This window comes from Phyllobates terribilis, unplaced genomic scaffold (genome assembly GCF_046119375.1).
Source record: "Phyllobates terribilis strain yellow unplaced genomic scaffold, ASM4611937v1 Scaffold_4__5_contigs__length_816908805, whole genome shotgun sequence".
In the NCBI taxonomy this organism is placed as follows: Eukaryota; Metazoa; Chordata; class Amphibia; order Anura; family Dendrobatidae; genus Phyllobates; species Phyllobates terribilis.
The window spans coordinates 723,225,717-723,248,282 of NW_027362764.1; the positions used below are offsets into that span (position 1 = coordinate 723,225,717).

Below are 22,566 nucleotides of genomic sequence, written 5' to 3' on the forward strand. Positions count from 1 at the left end.
GAAATATTAGGATGTCTTGGCTGTTTTTTGAGTAAATAAAGGTTAAAGTTGCAATATGGTGCAGTTTCCCTTACAATGTATATGTCCTACACTATGAGTAAGAGAAGATGCTAGTGATGAGCGAGCATGCTCGGGTGTTTTCCGAGTATCTTCGGCGTGCTCGGGTGTTATGTTTGAGCCACTCCGTGCGCATGATTTGCAACTGTTCGACAGCTTTACTACATGTGAGGAATGCCTGTTTCTTAGGCATTCCTCACATGTATTAAAGCTGTCAAACAGTCGCAAATCATGCAAACGGGGTGACTCAAACATAACACCCGGGCACGCTGAAGATACTCGGCGAGCACCAGAGCATGCTCGCCGAAAGGGTTAACAGAACATACTCACTCATCACTAGAAGATACGCTTTAGGATTATTTTTACTTATTTTTTCACAACTTGCTATGATATTACATTGCTTTATCTGTGATTTTCCAAATGGCTAAAGATAAACCTCTGAGTTTTCCGATGGTTCTTGCTACATTGCTCATTGGTTCAATAGCACCTTTGTGACACATTTTAGGTTGAAATTAAATGGTAGGTGTACAGTAAAATTTTCTGATTATGTAGATGCTTTACTGTAAAAATCCATAGAAAAATCCAGAATTTTCTTATGTACATTTTTTTTTACCCCACATCTTTTTAATTATCGGGATAGTTGAGTCTTTATATCGATGAAATCGTCTGTAAAACGTATTGTCCATGCAATATACTTAATACATATTTGCTTATGCCAACTTCTTGGATAAATCAATGAAAATGGTGATAATGATCATGAAGAACACGTCCATATTGGATCAACCAAATTTTGAGCCGTTTGCTTAAATCCCAGCACCTCCAGTAGTGAAGTCCTGCTTATAACATGGGATCGGCAATCCTTACTAAACCGCTCCAAGCTGTGGATATACTGAAGTTCACATCTTACTTCAGAAATTCAACTTCCCATATCTGTATGCTATTCTTCTCCCCTTCTGAATTTAGAAGTCCGATGGTCGAATCATCATCGTTGTTGAGCGTAATGAGTAACTTGGACCTTTGAAATAATGCCACTTTATGCCATTCAATTTCCCATGATTTTGACCAGCGGTGTAATACATTCCATTAAGATTGGAAGGGCCACAGGCGTCGAACCACCAACCTAAGTGAAGAGACAACATTAAAAATAACTCATAAGGTAGAGAAGAGTGGATCAAGCAAAATTCGAATTCGCCTGTTTGCTTGTTTTTTTCTCAGGAAACTTGATTTGTGGAGAAGTTATTCTCCACAAATTTAATATCCCACATTATGCTGTGGAGTCTCTTCAGACCTCAGAGCCTAATACACATGAAATATAAAAAATAAAAAAAAATGCTTATACTCAACTCACGCTTATCTCTCCAGTACCTCTGTTCCTAACTGTCACCAGTCCGGTCCTTGTCACATCTTCTGAAACTCTCGCCACTCACACTAAAATTCCTAAGCCACTCACACTTGGCCGGGACCTCCGGTTCTGATGAGACCCTGGAAGGTTCTGTGCAAATGTACGAAAGGTAACGACGTCATGGTGTCACAATGTGCACCGTAAACTTATGCATGCATGCATAGAACTGTCCTGGGCCTCATCAGAGCCGGAAGTCCCCGATCAGTGTGAGAGGCTTTCAGCGCGAGTGATGGGGATCAGAAGATTCAATGAGGACCAAACAGGTGACAGCGAGATGTAGGGCGAGTATAATTTTTTTTAACCCTTTGATTATCTTTTACAGTTCAGAAAAATGTTGTTCAGTGGCTTAATTCATGTGGAAATGAATTACCAAAAATTCTCATTTTGGCAAATTTGGACTTTTAGAAAATTCAAGTAGAATTCAATACCACTCGAAGTTATTTGCTCATCTCTGTTTAAAGATAGAGCATTGTATTACTTAAATGCATGCATCATGGGCTAAAAGTAATTTATGCAATTGAGTTTCATTACCAATTTTGCAATGTTTGCTGCATTTTTTAGATTCTATATTGATAGCACTAAATATTACTGGTTGCTGAATGAATTACCTAAAAATGTATCAGTGAGTTTATTCAGACAAGAAAGTTTGTAACTGTCTTTTTCTGAGCTCCTCTCAAATGATTGATGATGACAAACAACATCAAAGCGGAGATGAACATAAGCTGAAAGCAACTCTGAAAAATGATAGATACAAGCTACCAACTATCCCGTTAGAACCAGCGAGACTGATATATTCTCAGTGAACCCATTCTGCTGCTGAAATGTGCAGTGAAACAAAGAGCCAAGTATTGCTTTTGTAAGGAAGACTGATTGCAAAAATTAATTTTAGCTACATACATGTGACAAGGTGACAATATCTTTCAAAATGATTACTTTTATCTTAATTGATCCAAAATTCTGTGGTTATTAACTGTATACATCTTTATACTGTCCAGAGCTTTATTTTCAAGATGCTGAGCTCAGAATCCCCTGAATTGAAACAGAGTTAAAGATGACCTATCAACAAATTTGTCATGTTGGCTGCAGAGTGGAATGTGTACATTTTTCATTTTGCCTCTCCATTGCAGAGATATTAGCAGTCAAAGTTGGCACTTAATGATTTAACTTTTGTTTAGTCTAGTTGGGTGTTATCATAAAGTTTTCACTGGGGGCGTGTACTTCATCTCCCTGTAAAATGCTGACCAACCATAAGCAGGCAGAAACACACTGGAGAAAGAAGAACACGCCCCCACCTTAGCTTATAGCAGGTTTCTCAGTATGTGAGATGTAATCACACTTATGTTTGTTCTGCACAAGCAACTTTTAATCTCTCTGCAGTGAAATCAGATCTGTTATTAAATCTCACACAGGAGCAGTCTGTTCTGGGCTAATCCTGTGTGATATGTAATGAGCCTGCTCTGATCTCACTGCAAAGTGATTACAAGTGTACAAGAAATTATTGTTATTAGAGAAAAACCAAAAACAAGAAAAATACCCATTATAACTGGAAGTAAATGGGTAAATCGCACAGTGCAAAAATAATGATAAATAATAAAGGGTATTTAGTTAACATAATTTTGGTCAAAATAATGTAAAAGTCATCCCACCACTTCACGGTAACCCTTATGGGACAGTCCTAACTCTAATATTAAAACCTTATCATTTGTCAAGTGACATACATATGGACAAGGGCAGAGAGACTGAACCCGTAGTAGAGACATAGACCTGAGAGGCAGAATGAACCTTTCAGTTCAGACAAAGGGCGGCCACACCCTTAAATGCACTAAAGCACACTATACTGCAAAGAAAAAACCTGGGAGTCTGAACTGAAACATAAATTGATGTGCATGCAAAATGTAAATGCATGTAATACATCTCTGAACAGGCAGGAGGAACAGGAACAGTACAGCAGAGGTGACAGTGCTATTCTGAGAGGAGGGGAGATGATAGAAGGGATTGTAATATGACACAGCTAAATTCAGCTGTGTTTATCTGAAAGGTGTAAGTCATCTGTTCTCTACTCCCAGTAATTTCTAATTATTCAGGAGTTTAGACCAGGATATCAAGGCTGTCTGTCATACATCTCACAGTCAGAAACCTGCTCTAAACTATGATGGGGGTGGTTTATTTTTTTGCTCTGTTGCTATCGGCTTATTATAGGTCAGCATCATACAGAGAAGTATATGCCCCCAGTAAAAACTTTCTGATAACATCCACTTGGACTTAATAAAAGTTAACTCATTAGGTGCCAAACACTTTGATTGGTAGTATCTCTGCAATGGAGAGGCAAAATAAATAAAAATAATTAAAACATTTTATTCAGCTCTGCAGCCACCACCTTACATAGTATGCTCAGCAGTCAACGGTCTAATGACGCTGGCGGTCGTTTTTCTGAAGCGATTACACCCTGCGATTGTACCACCTCTGTTGACGGCATCTTTAACTTTATACTGAATGAGCATGTGCCTTCTTTTAACCGCAAACCCTGAAGCAGTTAAAAGAAGGGAAATAAGACAAAACATGCACCACAATCTCATCTTGACTTTACTGAGAATTTAATTTATTTTATCGGGCACTTTTTCGGCCTGCTTTCTGAACTTTCAAATTCAGCTTAATACAAATGGTGAAAAATGAAGTTTCTCGATACAAAGACATCACAAAGTTTCTACTAAATCCAAAGGGACCTCGTTCGAATCCCAAGATCCAGGCCTCCAGTCTCTACTCTTTCATGTGAAATTTTATTCCAAGGTAATTCATTCATCTAATTTGACAGAACATCATTTATTTCCTTGGCAATGACAAAGGGGTGACTGCTGTGTAAGTTAATTTATGTGTGCACTGTATGCGAACACTACCCATTGTGTTAGGGAAATATCATTTGGACATGTCAGCACGGATCTCCTGGATAATCCGGTTTGGATTCCATCTTCTAAGGTAACACTTCACAGTGAAATCCACGGGGAAAGATCACATTATTTGGCATCGTTTTGTTTTCTTCTAATTCAATATGTTTTGATTGCACAATAATGACAATTGGACCGACAACAAGAAAAAGAAAACTTAATCCTTCAGTGATGTGAAGACATCAGTTTACAACTTCTCATAGTGAACATATTTAAAAGATTAAGCCGATATAGATAGATGTTGGATATTTTTTGGCTTACAGATCTCTGATCGCCTTCACGTCATGTCTATCAGACAGCCAGGCCTGTCTCCAAAGGGAATAAAACATATTGGAAAGGTTGTGAATTTTTTTAAATTTTATTTTCAGAAGAATAAGTGGTGCGAATGGTATCTGATGACAATTAATCTCCACCTGTCCACAGAGAGGAAAGTCACCAGCAGCTTTTCTCCCCATTAGTGTAGCACCTAGGTCAGACATACAAAATAGCTGTCAAAGAGCTATTCATTCTAACTCCCTCATACACCTGCACACTTGGCTCAGAAGAGCGTGCATGTGTTCTTAATAGGGATATGGGTATAAGGCACTGACAACCACCTCTGGCAGCAGCTTACAGTGGTTGTCCAGCTTGGGGCTCAAGTCTGCAGTTTGACTGCAGACTTGTGAATCCTCTCAGTAAGCACAGTGGAAATTTGTTTGGAGGAGAAGTTATTTTCTGCAAATGTAATGTCCCTTATTATGCTGTGGGGGTCTCTCCAGACCCCAAAGCATAATAAATGTGATACTTAAAATTTTTAAAAAAATCCTTATATTCACCTCACTGCCCATCTCTCCGGTCCCTCCGCTCCTCACCTTCATTTGTCCAGTCATTGCTCCATCTTCTTTTTCTCTGCTACTCGCGCTGAAGGGTTCTGCATAAGTGTGTGGAAGTTCACGGCATCATGACATATGCAGTGATTTTAGGCGCGCAAGTGCAGAACCCTATTGAGCGTCAGAGGCTCGGGAATTGCAATATGTGAATGGTGCTGAATGAGAAGATGCGGCGAGGAGTGTACAGGTGGTAGTGAGTAGCAGAGGGGCCGGAGAGGTGAGCGGTATAGTGAGTATCAGGCCGCACTCAGACGGCCCTATAACACGGACGACGACTGCATCGCAGTGCACGGACTGGCTGGCGGATCTCCTGAACTGAGTGTGACAACTGAACAGAAGTACATGCTGTCACACTTGGATCAGGAGAGCCGCCGGCCTGTCCGAGGATTGCGATCGGACCTAAGGATAATGATTTTTTTTAACCTTTATAGCCACCAATTTCTCTAATCCACGCAGAACCATATTACAATAAATCCATATTTTAACAAGTGTGGATTTTTGTAAACCTCAATTCTAGTGGAACATATTCACCCATCTCTTCCTACCACTATTATTTATTTTAAAATTCTGATATCAAATACTGTATGTTAAGTGTTATTAAATTTGATTTTTTTTGTTTAAATAATAAATAAGTAATTTTTTATAATACAATATATATAATATAATTTTTTAAATAAATAATAATAGCAGTGGTAAAACTCTCTGCTATTATACATGTATTTTTTATAAGACTTTTTTTATATTATGTATTCTTATTTTTTGTACACTCTTCTTTTTTCAGCTTACACCCCCTCAATTCATGAGTTTCTGAAGCTTCACGCTCCTCCATTTTTTCCAGCTGCAGTAACAAAAGCCGTTCCACCGATCCCTAGGATCCATGATCTGTAAAATACCAGTCTACATCCTGACGCCCGATTATATAATACTTCCAGTGATGTAATATTGTGATACTTAGTGTGCTCAATGTAATGTAGTGCTATCGGTGAACCGCTAACATAACACCATACATCACTGTAAGCCGCCTGATGGAATACACTGATTCTGTGAATTAGCAGACAGAACATCAAAGAGATTTCTGCCGAATGTCAAGCTCTATCTAAGTAGATATGACACACGCCTGCTCTCCGTCCATCAATACCCATAGTTATTCCTCCACAGGGTTTGTTATTCAGTACTGTGTGTCCAGAACAACTCACTAATTACACAACTGAACACTTTTTTTTAGAATTGCCTATGCTAATTGTTCTTAGACTTCTATTTAAAGACTGGGTGCCATAACATACTTTATACCAGACGTATGGATAACATCATGTGTATTAGAGTTGACGAGCGCAGGCAAATCAAAGACCTTCTCAAGTGCAGGACATTCATTTTAATTTTGGATGTAAGGTCTGAACTTCTACAATCATCACATTTATATCTTCTCAGGTTCTCTTCGGAATATTCTTCATTATGTATACATTTTTCACGGGACCATTCAAATAAAAAGGACACACAATAGACTAAAAAATTCCTATTTTCAGCAGCTCACTTCAGTTTTGTTGTGTAGACTGGGACAGATTCAGCAGAGTTATCTCATTAGAATTAGAGGCAAGGGGATGTAATGGCCGACAAGTTGTCTATTGCTGGAGGGTTAGATTAGGCAGGGTAGCAATGGTGTGTATGCAGGTCTTCTGCCACTCTTTTGGGAGAGAGTGCTTTATGTTATCACTTAAAGGGTTTGTCCGGTCCAAACCGATAAGTCTACAGTCACTCTGTGTAACTGCAGACTTATGAATCCCCTGTGTGCTGCAAGGATTCACCAGTTTCAGACCCGGGACTGGAGGGTATGTCTGAGTTATACATACTCTTGGCTAGGGGGCAAGGCCTGTATTAAGCAAGGCCACGCCTACTGGCCTGAAGTATGTATAACACATACATATCCTCCGTTCCTGGGTCTGAAACCGGTGAATCCACGCACTGCACAGTACGTGCACGGGGGGGGATTCATAAGTCTGCAGTCACATAGACTGACTGCAGACTTATCGATTCGGACCGGATGACCCCTTTAACAGTAATGGGGTATTTCAGTTATAACAAGTTATCATCTATCCACAGGGTAAATGATAACCACTTGATTGGTGGTGGGCCAGCAAAACAGGGGACTTGTAGATATCTTAGTCCCATGGAGATTGAAAACAGGTGTCTGCAGCTTTATTCAAACCGGGGACACATTCCTCCATTCTGTCAATCAGTGGGGGTGTAAGCGAACTTCCGCTATGGAGCCCCATGATTTCTATGTACGCCCCTGATATCTACTATACATGGCCTGTATCGTAGATTACTGCTATTCAGGTATCATTATAAAATACACATTATATACTGTTGGAACAAGCTGATACAATGTGTTGATGTGTTCAAAAATATTAATGTCATTTTAAATGGAATTTCTGTTTTTGCATTTCCTTCCACATTGGGTTTGGAGGAACATTAGCATATACAGAATGGGAGGAATAGAGCTAAGCAACAGTACATGTGAAAAAGACTTAGGTATACTAATAGATCATAGACTGAACATGAGTCAACAGTGTGATGCAGCAGCAAAAAAGGCAAATACAATTCTGGGATGTATTAACAGAAGCATACAGTCTAGATCACGTGAAGTCATTATCGGTCTTTACTCCTCTTTGGTCAGACCTCATCTGGAATACTGTGTACAGTTTTGGGCACCACATTTTAAAAAAGACATAGACAAACTGGAGCAAGTTCAGAGAAGAGCGACCAGAATGGTGACTGGTCTGCAAACCATGTCCTATGAGGAACGGTTGCAGGATTTGGGAATGTTTAGCTTGCAAAAAAGAAGACTGAGAGGAGACTTAATAGCTGTCTACAAATATGTCAAGGGCTGTCACATTGTAGAAGGATCATCTTTATTCTCATTTGCACAAGGAAAGACTAGAAGCAATGGGATGAAACTAAATGGGATGAGACACAGATTAGATATTAGAAAAAACTTTTTGACAGTTAGGGTGATTAATGAGTGGAACAGGCTGCCACGAGAGGTGGTGAGTTCCCCTTCAATGGACGTCTTCAAACAGAGGCTGGACAGACATCTGTCTGAGATGATCTAGTGAATCCTGCTTTGAGCAGGGGGTTGGACCAGATGACCCAGGAGGTCCCTTCCAACTCTACCATTCTATGATTCTATGATTCTATGATTCTATGAACATTTGTATTACAAGCAGCGTATATTTGCTCACACTCACGTCTTTCACTGACTACATCAGTATTATGTCAAAGGAAGGACTAACGAGGGATCAAGGGAATTAGCTATCGAAAATGCTTAAATAATAATTCTGGTGGAAGTGAGTGAGTTCATGTTAATGGCATATATGACTGCAGAAAAATCCCTAAAAATGGCCATATTTCTGCGATAATATGAAAGCCAATCTATTCTTCAAAGCAAATCCTGGGGAATGAATAAAACAATAAGTAATAATGTAAATGTTTACTCACTCCTTCCAAAGACATTTCTCAAAGTACTTCTTCCAGATGAACGATAGAAACTGTTAATGGCACATGACAGAGGCCAATGAAAACATAGAATGAAGTCTGCAGGGAACAAAAGGACTGTTGTCCACCTCCCTTGTAGAAGCCGACTCCACTTACAGAGAGCCTTCTATGCATGGACACAGATGAGTACTACACAGTAATAATTCACCTGCAGCTCAATAGCAGCCTGGGAGTGATAAGTACAAGGTGAGGAGGAGTCCTCGGCACAACTAAATAGTCACAAATGGACAATATGTATCACTAAGTTACTGACTTTCTGGCTAAAAGTAAAACAGTTTTTGGGAAACAGTAATTTAACACGATTTTCTCTTTGAATAACCCCTTCTTGTTCCCCTTCTTGTTGAAAGTGTCCCCTAAAAATAATTTGATCATGGGGAGTCCTTCTGCTTGACTACATGCAATCTGAAGCACTCTTGGATTTTGTGACGGGTTACTCAAGAAGTTGAAACTGCTTTTATTCTTATAAGTCAAACGACAGCCCAATTCCAATTCTCTGTTATGTACCATGTGTTCTTTTCCTAGTGGATGGTTTCTCTCCATTAACATTCTGCCATCACTATAGGTTCTGGAACTCCCTTTACACTCAATTTTTCAGCTTACATTTTCCTGCGTGCTCTGAACTGAAAACCTGCATTGGAAGAGACAAATACCTACCCCCAATTCCTTACAGGTCCTGTGATGCTATATGAATTGTCACCCTTTAGTCCTGAGAAATATAAATTTTTTTTTGCTCTGTGACTTTTCATGGTGCCTGGACTTTGAATGCAAAACTGGAATAAAAAATATCCTGTGAGGAGTATTTATATTACTTTATAAAATATCTGCTACTGTCTAGGCAATAAAGGTATTATAACACTGTTCTATTTTCCTCCAATGCAGAAACTAACTTCCTCTTTAGAAGAGATTAATAGGTTTGATAACCAATTCTCTCCTGATGCTTTTCAGGGGAGAAAGGCATCACATAATGTAGATAATTATAGTGAGATCACTTTTAGTTTAATTTCTAGTTCTAAATATTATTCTTAAGCACAGGATGATAGAAAGCCAAGATGCAGGTCTAAGGCTCAGGCAAAACACAAACTAAAGCAGCACTCTGTACCGCTATAGCATGCAAACATGGAATAGATGAAATTGGAATTGCATTGCTGCTATACAAAATAAGTTAAAATGAAGATACTTAGTGGATAAATTGGCCAATTCATGTGTACCCAATAGCCAACAACTAGGTGATCTTCTATGCTGGGAACCTAACCTAAAATAATACCTCTCCTTGGCTAAAGCCTACAATTATATGGGTAGGTAGGATCGAGCTGTGATTAAAACTGCCATAGGCTGATGGGAGGAGTGCTCGGTCTGAAAGCCCGTGTATACAAATATCAAAGACTGACAGTCACTTCCAAATAGAAAAATAGGTGTGAACAGGTGCAAGCTAAGAGAGCCACTATCATATGTAACTAACAAATTAAAGCTGCATTCTGTAAGATACAGTATGCTAACTAGTGTTGAGCCACCCCCGTACTGTTCGAGTTCGGTTCGGTTCGTCGAACACCCGTGTGTTCGCCGAACTGTTCGTCGAACTGTTCGTCGAACACCTTCAACCACCGTTAAAACCAATGGCAGGCAAACAAAAACACATAGAAACACATAGAAAACACCTTCAAAAGGTGTCCAAAAGCTGACAAACTGCTCAGAAGACACAACTAACACATGGAAAAGTGACAAGTACATATAGTCATGCGAAAAGAAAAGAGGTGGATATAGGCATGTCATGCCCTTCTAAAATCCAAAAAGTGAGAAGCCGACACGTTCAGTCCGCTCCTGCCCGTGCCACCTCCGTGTCGCCGGGTTTGTGCCAGAGCCGCGGTGAACCCTGACGGCCAGCCCCCCTCTCCCAATACTGGTGCCTGTCCGCTGGTGGGTCGAGCGAGCCCCCCTGTGGGGGAGTCAGCCCTAAGCTTTTTAATTTAAATTGTCTCTCTAATTTGAATGAATACACTTTAAATCCATTTACAAGGATCTATTGGAGGGCAAGTCTCATGCCAGCAGCCGCGTAATTCCAGCTCCAGTAGCGTCCACTAAAGCTGCTGCAGTTAAAAAGCTTTTATAAGGATCGAGCTCGGCTGTCCACCGCAAGGCATCCTACTGCCAGTCCCAGCCCCTATGCCTTGGGGTGCCTCCTGATGCTCTTCACTGAGTATCCCGTGGTCCCGAAGCATTTCCTTTGAAAAAATTAAGTGTCCAAACTACAGGTGGTGTAGCTTGCTTAACAGCCGGGATAATCCGCTGACTAGCAGACACTGCTACTAGGCACAAAGTATTTCCTGGGCTAGATGCAGTTAAAAATTTGTAATTAGATACTCTCGTTGGATGCTGAGAAAGCATTCCATAGAGTCTCCTGGCACGCCATATATGATTCTCTTAAAAAGCTTGGGGTAGGGGTCTAGGGGACCCTTTTATAGCCAAAATCACGGCCCTGTATCACAATACGTCACCTAGGCTGAAGATAAATGGAACTGTAGCACCCTGAGGGCTCGGTTGCTACAGAGGTATTGCACCTCACCCAGAGGTGTGATATCTCACTCTCAGGTAAGTATGGAGTGTGGATCAGGACCCGACACCTGCATGCATTACACAACATTGCCGTGGGGCAGGGCGACCAATATGCCTCTGAGATGGGCACGACAGTCCCTGTCCCTGGCTGGAGTGGGGGGAGGGAACACTGAGGAAGGGGAACCCTGTAGTGCAGGAGCAGGGAGGAAGCAGTTCCTGGGTGCATTGAGAAGGGAGTATAAAAGGTGGGCACCATCTTAGTTCAGTGCAGAGAAGTCTGAGCAGAAGTTGCAGGGAGCAGGGGCTCTGCATGAGCTCTGCTCCAGAGGCGGGCCTAGTAACAGAGGCCCAGGCCTAGAAGAGGGAGAAGGAAGGAAGAGGAGTGGAGAAGGCTCCAGGAACGAGGAATGAAGGGATCCCAGGGGTGCGGACGGGCGAGTCGCCACCGCACGCCCGAATCCACCTGCGTGGAGGGGTCAGGCCAAAGGGGGAGACCGGTCCCCGAAACTAGTGGAGGCAGGAAACGACCCTCAGCTAGAAACCGGAGGCTGTGACATTTTATGTGGCGCAGCCCCTCGCTACACCCGTTAGGAAGGCACCACATAGGGTCAGGGAAACTGGCGCCAAGTTTACCAAGAGGAGGCCCGAGGCAGCCGGACAGAAGGGTTGGTAAGAAAGGCCAGACAAAGGACACACAAAGGGGGTCCTGTGAAGCGCTCCAAAGTTATCTGGGAGTTGTCTGAGCCCCTCACCTGGTGAGCACAGTACGACGTGGGCAGCCGTTACCTGCAGACGTGGTCTGGATAATAAGAACTGTGAGTAAAGGCCCTGGACTGCATCACTGACTCCGTGTCGTTACTGCTGCTGCCCTGCACCATCACCCCCATCCTCCGCATACACTGCCCTGAGGCTATACTCCTCTGCTGCACCCACAACACCAGCCTCAGCGGTCTGCCCTGCAGCGGCGGTTCACTCTGACCGCAATCCACAGGTGGCGTAGTCGGACATTTAAACATCAAAACCACATAAATAGTTCCGCCACTGGTTTGACCGCCCTGAGCCACGGAACCGGGTCGCCGCCACGAAGACTACAACCACCAGCATCCACCAAAAAGGGTCCGGCTCCGGGTGTCCCAAGGCCCAGGGGGTGCATCAGAACATTTTCATCACCTTTCACAATCACCAATGGGATAAGGCAGGGATGTCCTCTGTCCCCTCTCTTATACATCCTAGTGACGGAGCACCTGCTCTCATCAATTCGCCATAACCCCAATATTAGGTGGATTGAGGTGGGAGGCACCGAGTACAAGTGCTCTCTATTTGCTGATGATGTCCTAGTATATATCACTCAATCACATATATCCATCCATGCTGTTATGGCTGAAATAGATCACTTTGTTACATGGTCAAATTTTAAAATCAATGCAGCGAAGTCTGAGGCCCTCGATGTCTCCCTCCCCAAATCCATATAGGATTCCATCCAGTCCAACTTTCCCTTTGCCTGGCCCTCACAGGGTATCAAATACTTAGGAATTCCTATTCATAGAGACCTCTCCCATCTATGTTATCTTAATTTTGGGCCCTTTATTGAACAACTCCATACAGACCACGGTTGGCAAGTTAGAACTGTAAGATTCACTACGTGAACCACTGGTGTTTTGTGGAAAAGCACATGTACACTGTGTTCCAAATTATTATGCAAAAAGTGTTTAGGAGTGATAAGGGAAGAATTTGTTTGTTTGTCAGTTAAACTCATTGATGGTGATGTGTGTCAGGGCTCTTTATATCACTGTAAGCAATTGCAGACACCTGTGCTAATTAGTTTGGCAGGTGTGTCCAATGAAAGGCAAGACTACTTAAGAAGGCTGTCTCACATTATTAAGCAGCCTACATTTTCTGCCAAAATAGGAAAGAAAAAGGATGTGTCGGCTGCTGAGAAGCAACAAATTGTGGAGTGTTTAGGTCAAGGCATGACTACAATCAACATTGTGCGATGATCAGGATGAAGTGTCTTGGCAATCAAGAAGTATGTAGCTGATTCACAGTACACACGTGTGCGTGCTGATAAGGGCAAATTGAGGACTCTTTCCTACAGGCAATTACGTCAGGTTAAAAGAGCAGCGGCAAAAAAGCCTTGTCATAGCAGCAGACAAGTTTTTGAAGCTGCTGGTGCCTCCAACGTCCCCCGAACAACAAGATGCAGGGTCCTTCAGAGGTTTGCAGCTGTGCATACGCCATCCTGTCGACCTCCTCTATCCACTTCACACAAGCAGAAACGGCTCCAGTGGGCCAAACATTACATGAAGACTGATTTCAAAACTGTTTTGTTCACGGATGAGTGCCGTGCAGCGCTCGATGGTCCAGATGGATGGAGTGGAGGATGGCTGGTTGATGGACACCCCACGCAAACACGGCTACAGCGCCAACAAGGAGGAGGTGGAGTAATGTTTTGGGCTGGGATCATGGGGAGAGAGATTGTCGGCCCCTTTAGGATCCCTGAAAGCGCTAAAGATGAACTCCATAATGTATGTGGATTTTCTCAAACAGCACTTCCTGCCATGGTTCAAGAAGAAGAACCGTGTATTTCACAGCAAGATCATTTTTTTGCATGATAATGCACCATCTCATGCTGCACATAAAACATCTGCATCTCTGGCTGATATGGGCATAAAAGGGGACAAACTTATGGTGTGACCCCCATGCTCCCCTGACCTCTACCCCATTCAGAATCTCTGGAGCATCATCAAAAGGAGTGTCTATGATGGCGGGAGGCAGTTCACATCTAAGCAACAGCTCTGGGAGGGTATTCTGTCCTCATGCAAAACAATTGAAGCAGAAACCATCCAAAACCTGACAAATTCAATGGACGAGAGAGTTCAGAAGCTCCTTTCGAACAAGGGGTCCTATGTGAAAATGTAACATCACCTAGAATAAAGTTTTGAGTTGAAAACTGTTTGATTTCAGTTTCTAATAACCTGCTAATGCTTATAATTTCAAAAATGACCATTTTTTTGGTCTTTATTAAAATGAAAAGGTTGATCGAAAAGTTTCGGGGATCTAAGAGTGTGGCAACCCAGTAGTCATGATTACTTCGAATTCTGACAATATGAGGGTCATGTTGCAGATAGTGCAGCAAGAAGGCACTTATGTGTCTTGCGCATCTCGGAGCCCCAAAATTATTTTCCGGGCTAGATGCAGCTAAAAATTATTATTAATTTTAAATCTGGTGGAGCTTAGTATAGATGGCCTAATAGGATCAGTGCTGCACACTGCTACAAAGCCCAAATTATTTTCCAGTCAAGATACAGATAAACATGATTAGTAATTTTAAATCTGGTGGAGCTTATTATAGATGGCCTAATAGAATCAGTGCTGTACATTGCTACAAAGCCCAAATTATTTTCCAGCCAAGATACAGATAAACATGATTAGTAATTTGAAAGCTTAAAACGGTTGGTAGGGTGATTTTAACCAATCATCAAGCTTTTACTCTCCCCAGGATGACACAGGGGTAGAAAAGTCGTTTTGGATCCATGATTTGTTCATCTTTATGAACGTGAGTCTGTCTACATTATCAGTGGAGAGCCGCGTGCGCTTATCTGTCAGCACACCACCAGCAGCGCTGAACACACGTTCAGACAGAACGCTGGCTGCGGGTCATGACAAGATCTCCAAGGCGTAAGTGGCTAGCTCCGGCCATTTATCCAGATTGGAAGCCCAAAAAGAGCAAGGGTCCAGTGACACAGTCATGGCTTCAACGTTTACTTGGAGATACTCCTGTACCATCGTCTCTAGGCGTTGACTATGTGGCACCCCAGGGGTCTGGTTTCCACAGTAACAGCAATGTTATGTCTGAGAGCAGGTGGGAGGTCTCTTGGTCAGGGATCCTATGCATGCCACACCTCCTGCCCAGTCCTGGGAGGGGAAGAACTTCCCCTATATAAACCTAGGGCTGAGGCAGGGTTAGTGTGTAGAGAAGAAGTAGAGACAGAGAAGAGAAGCAGATATAGGAAAAGAACATCAGGAGCTCTGTGGGAGCAGTGCTATAAGGAGTCAGGGGCTGGCAGCTGCAGAGCTCGCCCTGACTGGGAAGCTATCACCGGACCCGGAGTCCGAGGCTGTGGGGACTAACTCCTACCCAGCAGCAGAAACCGACTGGCAGGGGATTTCAGGTCCTCCGGCCAAGAAACCCGAAGGCACGGTCACACGCGTGGGACCAGCACCGCCGTCGTGGAGCGGAAGCTACTAGAAGGCCCCGAGTCACCGGCCATACGGGTGAGCACCACACGGTACACTCAGGGACGTGGGCTACTTATACCCGCCTCTAGCAAGGTAGCCAGAAGAGTACAGTCAGTTTGGGAGGCCTACAACTCCGCCTGGCCAGGGGAGATCCCATCTGCTCAAGGACTGACCAGGCCCCGATCGCTAGCCAGTACTCCGGGAGGGTCTATCTTTATCACCAGTAAAGACCCTGAACTACACCGCATCGTCTCTGAGTGATTCCTGCTACCCCCATCATCCACGTCGGCTGCCCTGAGGCCATACCCCTCCCGTTGGGGGTGATACTATCACGCTGCACAATCCTACCACCGGCCTCAGCGGTCTGCCCTGCAGCGGCAGCTCCTTCGCTGCATTCAACGGGTGGCGTAGTCGTCCAACATCTACCGCTAATACAACGCCACTTAGTCTGACTCCCTGGGCACGGACCGGGTCACCGCCACGAGACTACAACCCTCAACAGATCCGGCTCCGGGTAAGCTCCTGCATGCGCAACGCTGTGCGACACAGGCCCAGGGGTGCGTCAGCTTTTGGCGTACTCGGCAGGATCTCGTGCCCGCAACCACTGGGTACTGCGTGCCTGAAAAAGACTGTTCAAACTTACCAGTGGTGAAGATTCCCGCCATCCGTGGAGGTTTCCCGCCATCCGGCGCCATCTTCTACCTTCTTCCCGCCATCCGCGAAGTTTTCCCGCCATCCGGCGCCATCTTCTGCCTTCTTCCCGCCATCCGTGGAGTTTTCCCGCCGTTGGACGCCATCTTGAAGACGCCACGCGGGAAGAAGAGGGGCGTGGACTCCGAAAGCGCGCGAGAACTGAAGCCCCGCCTCACGTCCGGACGTTGCGTAAGGTCCTGGAAGGAGCCCAGCAGACGCCGACGTCACAGGAGCGCGACGGAAGGTCCTCAACCCTGACGATCCACTGCGGAGCCGCGGCCTACGGAAGAGGATCATCGCAAGGTAGGCCACGGTCCACTAGGGGGGAGGAAGATGTCGGATACGGAGGAGAGCTTCACTGCCTCAACCCCCGCCAGCGCCACCGCTGCTGCAGTCATGCCTTTCACCATGCCCTATATCCCGGGAGCGGCCTGGCTACCCCAGTACTCAGGGGAGTCACATACCCTGCATGACTTTAGAGAAAAGCTGGATAGCCTCTTCCAGGTGTATCCCCTCACAGAAGAGCAAAAAGTGAGCATCCTGGTGGCCCAATTAACCGGGGCAGCCCAAAGGGAGGTAAAGTCCTGGCCACCTGGGGGGAGGACTGTTGCAGGGATACTAACCCGGCTGAGGGACACCTTTGATACCCGCACCTCAGCCGAGATCAAGCTTAGATTCTACGGGTGCAAGCAGCGAGCACACGAGAGTATAAGGGACTATGCCCTGAACCTACAAGAGGCCCTGAGAGCCATTAAGCAGACCGACCCTGACGGCGTGGGAGACGAGGACAGGCTGTTGACTGAACAATTTATAGAGGGTTTATATTGCAATGCCCACCGAACCCAGTTGCGGGCAATGGCCTTACAGGACCCTCATCTGGGATTTGCACAGTTCAAGGACAGAGCCATCCGGGTGCTCCGAGAACCGGCACCAGGTGGCGTTGTGACCCACAGATGCCCCACTACCACTTACCACCAGGAGGCGGCACCCTTGTTGGCAGGGCCTGTGGGAGCTGATGCGCAGGCTTTGAACAATGACCCGGCTCCAGACCTGCACCATCAGGTCCAAGAGCTAGCTAAAAGCGTTGCCGCGCTAACCCGAACTGTGCAGTCTTTACAGGTTTCCACTCCAGGGAAGATCCAGCTGGCATCCGGACCGGAGGACATCCCGTGGCGTCGACCAAGGAGGACCCCACCGGCCAGAGGAAGACCCAGCGACCGATACAACGAGGACGGACAACCCATCTGCCGCCGCTGCAATCAACCCGGACATATGGCAAGGTACTGTCCTTTAAACTGGCACAACCTGGGGTAGAGGGCCAAACCCCAGGAAAAAGATCATCAGGCCCATCGAACTGGCGCGACAAATATGTGGGAGGACGTCCAGTCTTGCCTGTGGTACTGGATGGCATCCCCATGAGTGCCCTACTGGACACCGGGTCACAGGTTACCACTATCCCGTACGTGCTCTTCAAGCAGTACTGGAATGACTCGGATATCACCCGCTACCCTGACGACGACTTGAGTATCATCGCCAGCAATGGTCAGCCCGTGCCACAGATTGGATTTAAAGAGGTGACCATTAAAATCGGTAGAGTCGAATTGGCGGCACAGGGACTGATCATTGTAGACATTGACAAGCACGAGAGTCACCCAAAGATAACTCTAGGAACTAATGTAATTGAAAATTGTCTTGCAGAGGTGATTTTCCTTTTACAGCAGGTTGCCAAGAACGCCAGCTCCGGCCAGCAGCGAGTGCTCCAGAAAGAGATCCGGGCACTGATGCGACGGCAACAGATAGAACTCTCCGGTGGTGAGATTGGTAGCGTAAGAATGTGTGACCCTTTTCCTATTGCCACGCCCCCAAAAAGTGAAATGATGATTTGGTGCCGGGCAGCTATTGGTCTGAGAGGTAGAGATTACCAGGCAATGGTAGAACCAGTTTACTCAGACAGTAGGCCCACCATTTTGACAGCACGGGGGGTGGTCAATGTACGCCATGGGAGGGTGCCCGTTCGCATAATAAATATCGGGAAGAGGGAAGTGTACCTGCCCCGGTATGCCACGCTAGCCAAATTGTATACCATCAATCAAAATTCCATACAGTCCGTGGAACCCTTGCCTCCATCTTCCCCGGAGGAAGGTAACGGCTCTAAGGAAACAATGGAGGACTGGTGTCAGCAACTACATTTGGGTACTGACTCCACTCCCTCACACCAGAGACAGGGAGTCTATCGGGTGGTTCAAGAGTATGAGAGAGTGTTTAGTAAACACCCGTTAGACTTCGGGCGAGTAAAGGGGGTAGAACACCACATCCCCACGGGAGACCATCTTCCCATAAAAGAGAGGTATCGACCCGTACCCCCTGCACACTACCAACACGCCAAGGGGATGCTTAGGGACATGAAGGAGGCTGGGGTGATCAGGGATAGCTGTAGCCCCTGGGCAGCTCCTCTAGTCTTAGTCAAAAAGAAAGACAACACCATGAGGATGTGTGTAGATTACCGGAAAATCAACCATATCACACACAAGGATGCGTACCCCTTACCAAGGATAGAGGAGTCTTTGGCTGCTTTAAGATCTGCTAACTTCTTCTCTACCTTGGATCTCACTAGCGGGTACTGGCAGGTTCCTGTGGCAGAGGCGGACCGGGAGAAGACCGCATTCACCACCCCGATGGGACTTAGCGAGTTTACCTGCATGCCGTTCGGACTCTGTAACGCACCAGGAACCTTTCAACGATTAATGGAGTGCTGTCTGGGCCACAAAAACTTCGAGACGGTCCTGTTGTACCTGGACGATGTCATCGTATATTCCAAGACTTATGAGGACCACCTGAAACACCTGGCGGAAGTGTTCGAAGCTCTGGCAAACTACGGCCTAAAGGTAAAACCCTCCAAGTGTCACCTCCTAAAACCAAAGGTGCAGTACCTGGGACACGTGGTGAGCGCTGACGGAGTGGCTCCCGACCCTGATAAGATCACCGCAATTAAGGAATGGCCAAGTCCCTCCAGTGTAAAGGAAGTGCGGCAGTTCCTCGGGTTGGTAGGCTATTACCGCAGATTCATCCCCGGTTTCACCAAAAAGGCAGCTCCTATGCAGGACCTCCTGATAGGCCAGTCCCGGAAGGCCAAGAACCAGAAGCCGCCCTTCAAATGGGAGAAGTTAGAAGAAGAGTCCTTCCGCCAGCTGAAGATGGCCCTCACGGGGGATGAAATCCTGGCGTACCCTGATTACAGCCAGCCCTTTATCCTCTACACCGACGCAAGTAACATCGGGCTAGGAGCCGTACTGTCCCAGATCCAGCAGGGGAAAGAACGAGTAATCGCTTACGCCAGTCGAAAACTGCGACCCACCGAAAGAAACCCTGAGAATTACAGCTCATTTAAGCTAGAGTTCCTGGCAGTGGTGTGGGCAGTCACCGAACGCTTTAAGCACTACCTCGCTTCTTCCCGGTTCACCGTGTACACGGATAACAACCCGTTGACACACCTGGACACGACAAGACTCGGTGCCTTAGAGCAGAGATGGATGGCCCGTCTGTCCAACTACGAGTTCACAATCAAATACCGGGCAGGACGCTCCAATACCAACGCGGACGCCCTGTCCAGGATGCCAAACCTACCGGACGTAGGAGAAGATCCAGAGGGACTGGAAGAAGTCGAACTCCCCGCGTTCCACCGTCATGGGACTATCCAGTATTCCCATCGGGTAAGGAGTAAGCAAGCCGCTACGTTTAACCCCTTGCCTCACTACAACTGGGAGGAAACGCAAGACAGTGACCCTGCCGTCCGACTGGTGAAGGAGATGCTGACTCGGCCAGAGGCTCGCCTTGACCCAGACGCTCCGGAGGAAGCCAAACAACTGTGGGCTGAGAAGAGTCGACTGTTCCTTTACAAGGGGAAGTTGTGCCGCAGAATGGTTAACTCCCGGACGCATGAACTAATCTGGCAAGTAGTGGTGCCACGAAGAGACGCAGCCATGGTGATGGAGGCATACCACGACGGGGCTGGACACTTCGGATGGAAGAAGCTGGAGTTCCTGCTGCGCGGGCGGTTCCACTGGGTAGGCATGAGGGGAACCATCGAGAGGTGGTGCAGAGACTGTGGCCCGTGCAACCTAAGAAGGAAGGACCGTGCCAGCCAGAAGACCCCCCTTCAGTCCATCGTCACCAAGCAGCCGTTGGAACTGGTAGCCTTGGATCATGTAAAACTGACCCCAAGCAGAAGTGGCTACGTCTACGCGTTAACCATTGTGGATCATTACTCCCGGTTCTTGGTTGTCGTCCCCGTTAAGGACTTAACAGCTCAAACAGCAGCTAGAGCCTTCCAGCAGCACTTCTGCCGTCCACACGGGTACCCGGACCAAGTGCTGACGGACCAGGGACCTGCCTTTGAAGCGGAGGTCTTCCAGGAATTCTGCAATCTGTATGGCTGCCGGAAGATAAGGACGACACCCTATCATCCGCAAACTAATGGACTTTGTGAGAAAATGAACCAGGTGGTAATGGATCTTCTGAAAACGTTGCCCCTGGAAGAACGCAGTCTTTGGCCTGAGAAGCTGCCCGACCTGGTGGACCTATACAACTACATCCCTGTAGGTTCCACCAACTGTACCCCGGCTTACCTAATGAGGGCAAGGCCTGGTAAGCTACCTGTTGACCTGGAGATGGGAGTCCTGACACCCGAGGACACTTCACCGGAAGAAGACTGGGACACAGAGAGGCAGCAGCAGTACCGGAAAGTACAGGAGAGCGTGGAGCGAAGTCTCTGTCTCGCTAGGGAAAGACAAGAGAAAACTTACAACCAGTATGCTCCCGCTGTTCCCCTGGTACCCGGAGAGCAGGTCTTGAAGAGGAAGAGACGGCTCCACAAGTTGGACGACCAGTGGGAGAAGGACCCGTACACCGTACTGCCCTCAAGCCACGATAACCCAAAGGTTTGTACCATCAGTAAAGACGGAGGGGAAACCACAGCCATTGTATCCCGGGATCACCTGAAGAAGTGTCCCGAACAGCTACGGAACCCAGAAGGAGAGCAAGAAGACCCTCGACCCGTAGAGGAAAGGGAAGATATGGTTAGTACTGTGCTCGGAGACTTCCCTCGGTCCTGGACTCAAGTCAATGGTGCAGTTGTGGTACCCATCCTCACGTTCCTCCAACCAGCATCCCAAGTGCCTACGGAGCAACAGGTAGAGCTGGAAGAGCAGCCGGTCCAGGAGGCAGCAGACTCCACACAAGCAGAACAGGAGGATCAACCCTCTGCTCATAGTGAGCCTGCCGTACCCCTAGTGAGCCAAAGAGCCCGTAGACAGCTGCCCAGTTTACCCTTGACAGCTCCTACACCCTGTAGTTCAGGGCCAGACAGTCAGCTCCGTAGGTCCACTAGGGCCACTAGAGGCCAGTTACCCGCACGTTGGAGGATTTGAAGTGTTTAAATTGTTTTATTTGTGGTCACCTGTCTGTTACTTGTAAATAATGTGTTTCTAGTTATTTTTAGGAGTCCTTGGTGGATTTACCGGGAATCCTTGTACAATTGGTTGGAGCGTAACCTAGGAATGGACTAAAGACTGTTAAGGACTCGGGGCAGGACAGACCCCTACCTGGTTACGTCTCCCTGTTTTGGTGAAATGGACACCTTGCTTTTCTTCAAAACTGCACCCGGTTGCGGACACGCCGTAACCATCTTTATGTGTTTTTCTTATTGTATTACTATTGTTTATACCTTGTTATGTTTTTCTAAAAATATGTTTAGTCCTGGAGTACTAAATTTCACTAGGGGGGAATGTGGCACCCCAGAGGTCTGGTTTCCACAGTAACAGCAATGTTATGTCTGAGAGCAGGTGGGAGGTCTCTTGGTCAGGGATCCTATGCATGCCACACCTCCTGCCCAGTCCTGGGAGGGGAAGAACTTCCCCTATATAAACCTAGGGCTGAGGCAGGGTTAGTGTGTAGAGAAGAAGTAGAGACAGAGAAGAGAAGCAGATATAGGAAAAGAACATCAGGAGCTCTGTGGGAGCAGTGCTATAAGGAGTCAGGGGCTGGCAGCTGCAGAGCTCGCCCTGACTGGGAAGCTATCACCGGACCCGGAGTCCGAGGCTGTGGGGACTAACTCCTACCCAGCAGCAGAAACCGACCGGCAGGGGATTTCAGGTCCTCCGGCCAAGAAACCCGAAGGCACGGTCACACGCGTGGGACCAGCACCGCCGTCGTGGAGCGGAAGCTACTAGAAGGCCCTGAGTCACCGGCCATACGGGTGAGCACC

At 46.3% G+C, this 22,566-nt stretch overlaps 1 protein-coding gene across 1 annotated transcript in view; it reads right to left on the reverse strand.

Moving 5' to 3' along the window:
- Positions 1-241: 241 nt before the first annotated feature.
- Positions 242-22,566, reverse strand: part of ANGPT1 (angiopoietin 1) — a 490,004-nt gene continuing 467,679 nt past the window's right edge. Inside the window, exon 9 of the mRNA XM_073679768.1 lies at positions 242-1,177. Coding sequence (XP_073535869.1) covers positions 1,017-1,177 — 161 coding nt within the window. The 3' untranslated portion in view covers positions 242-1,016. The remainder of the gene's footprint in view (positions 1,178-22,566) is intronic.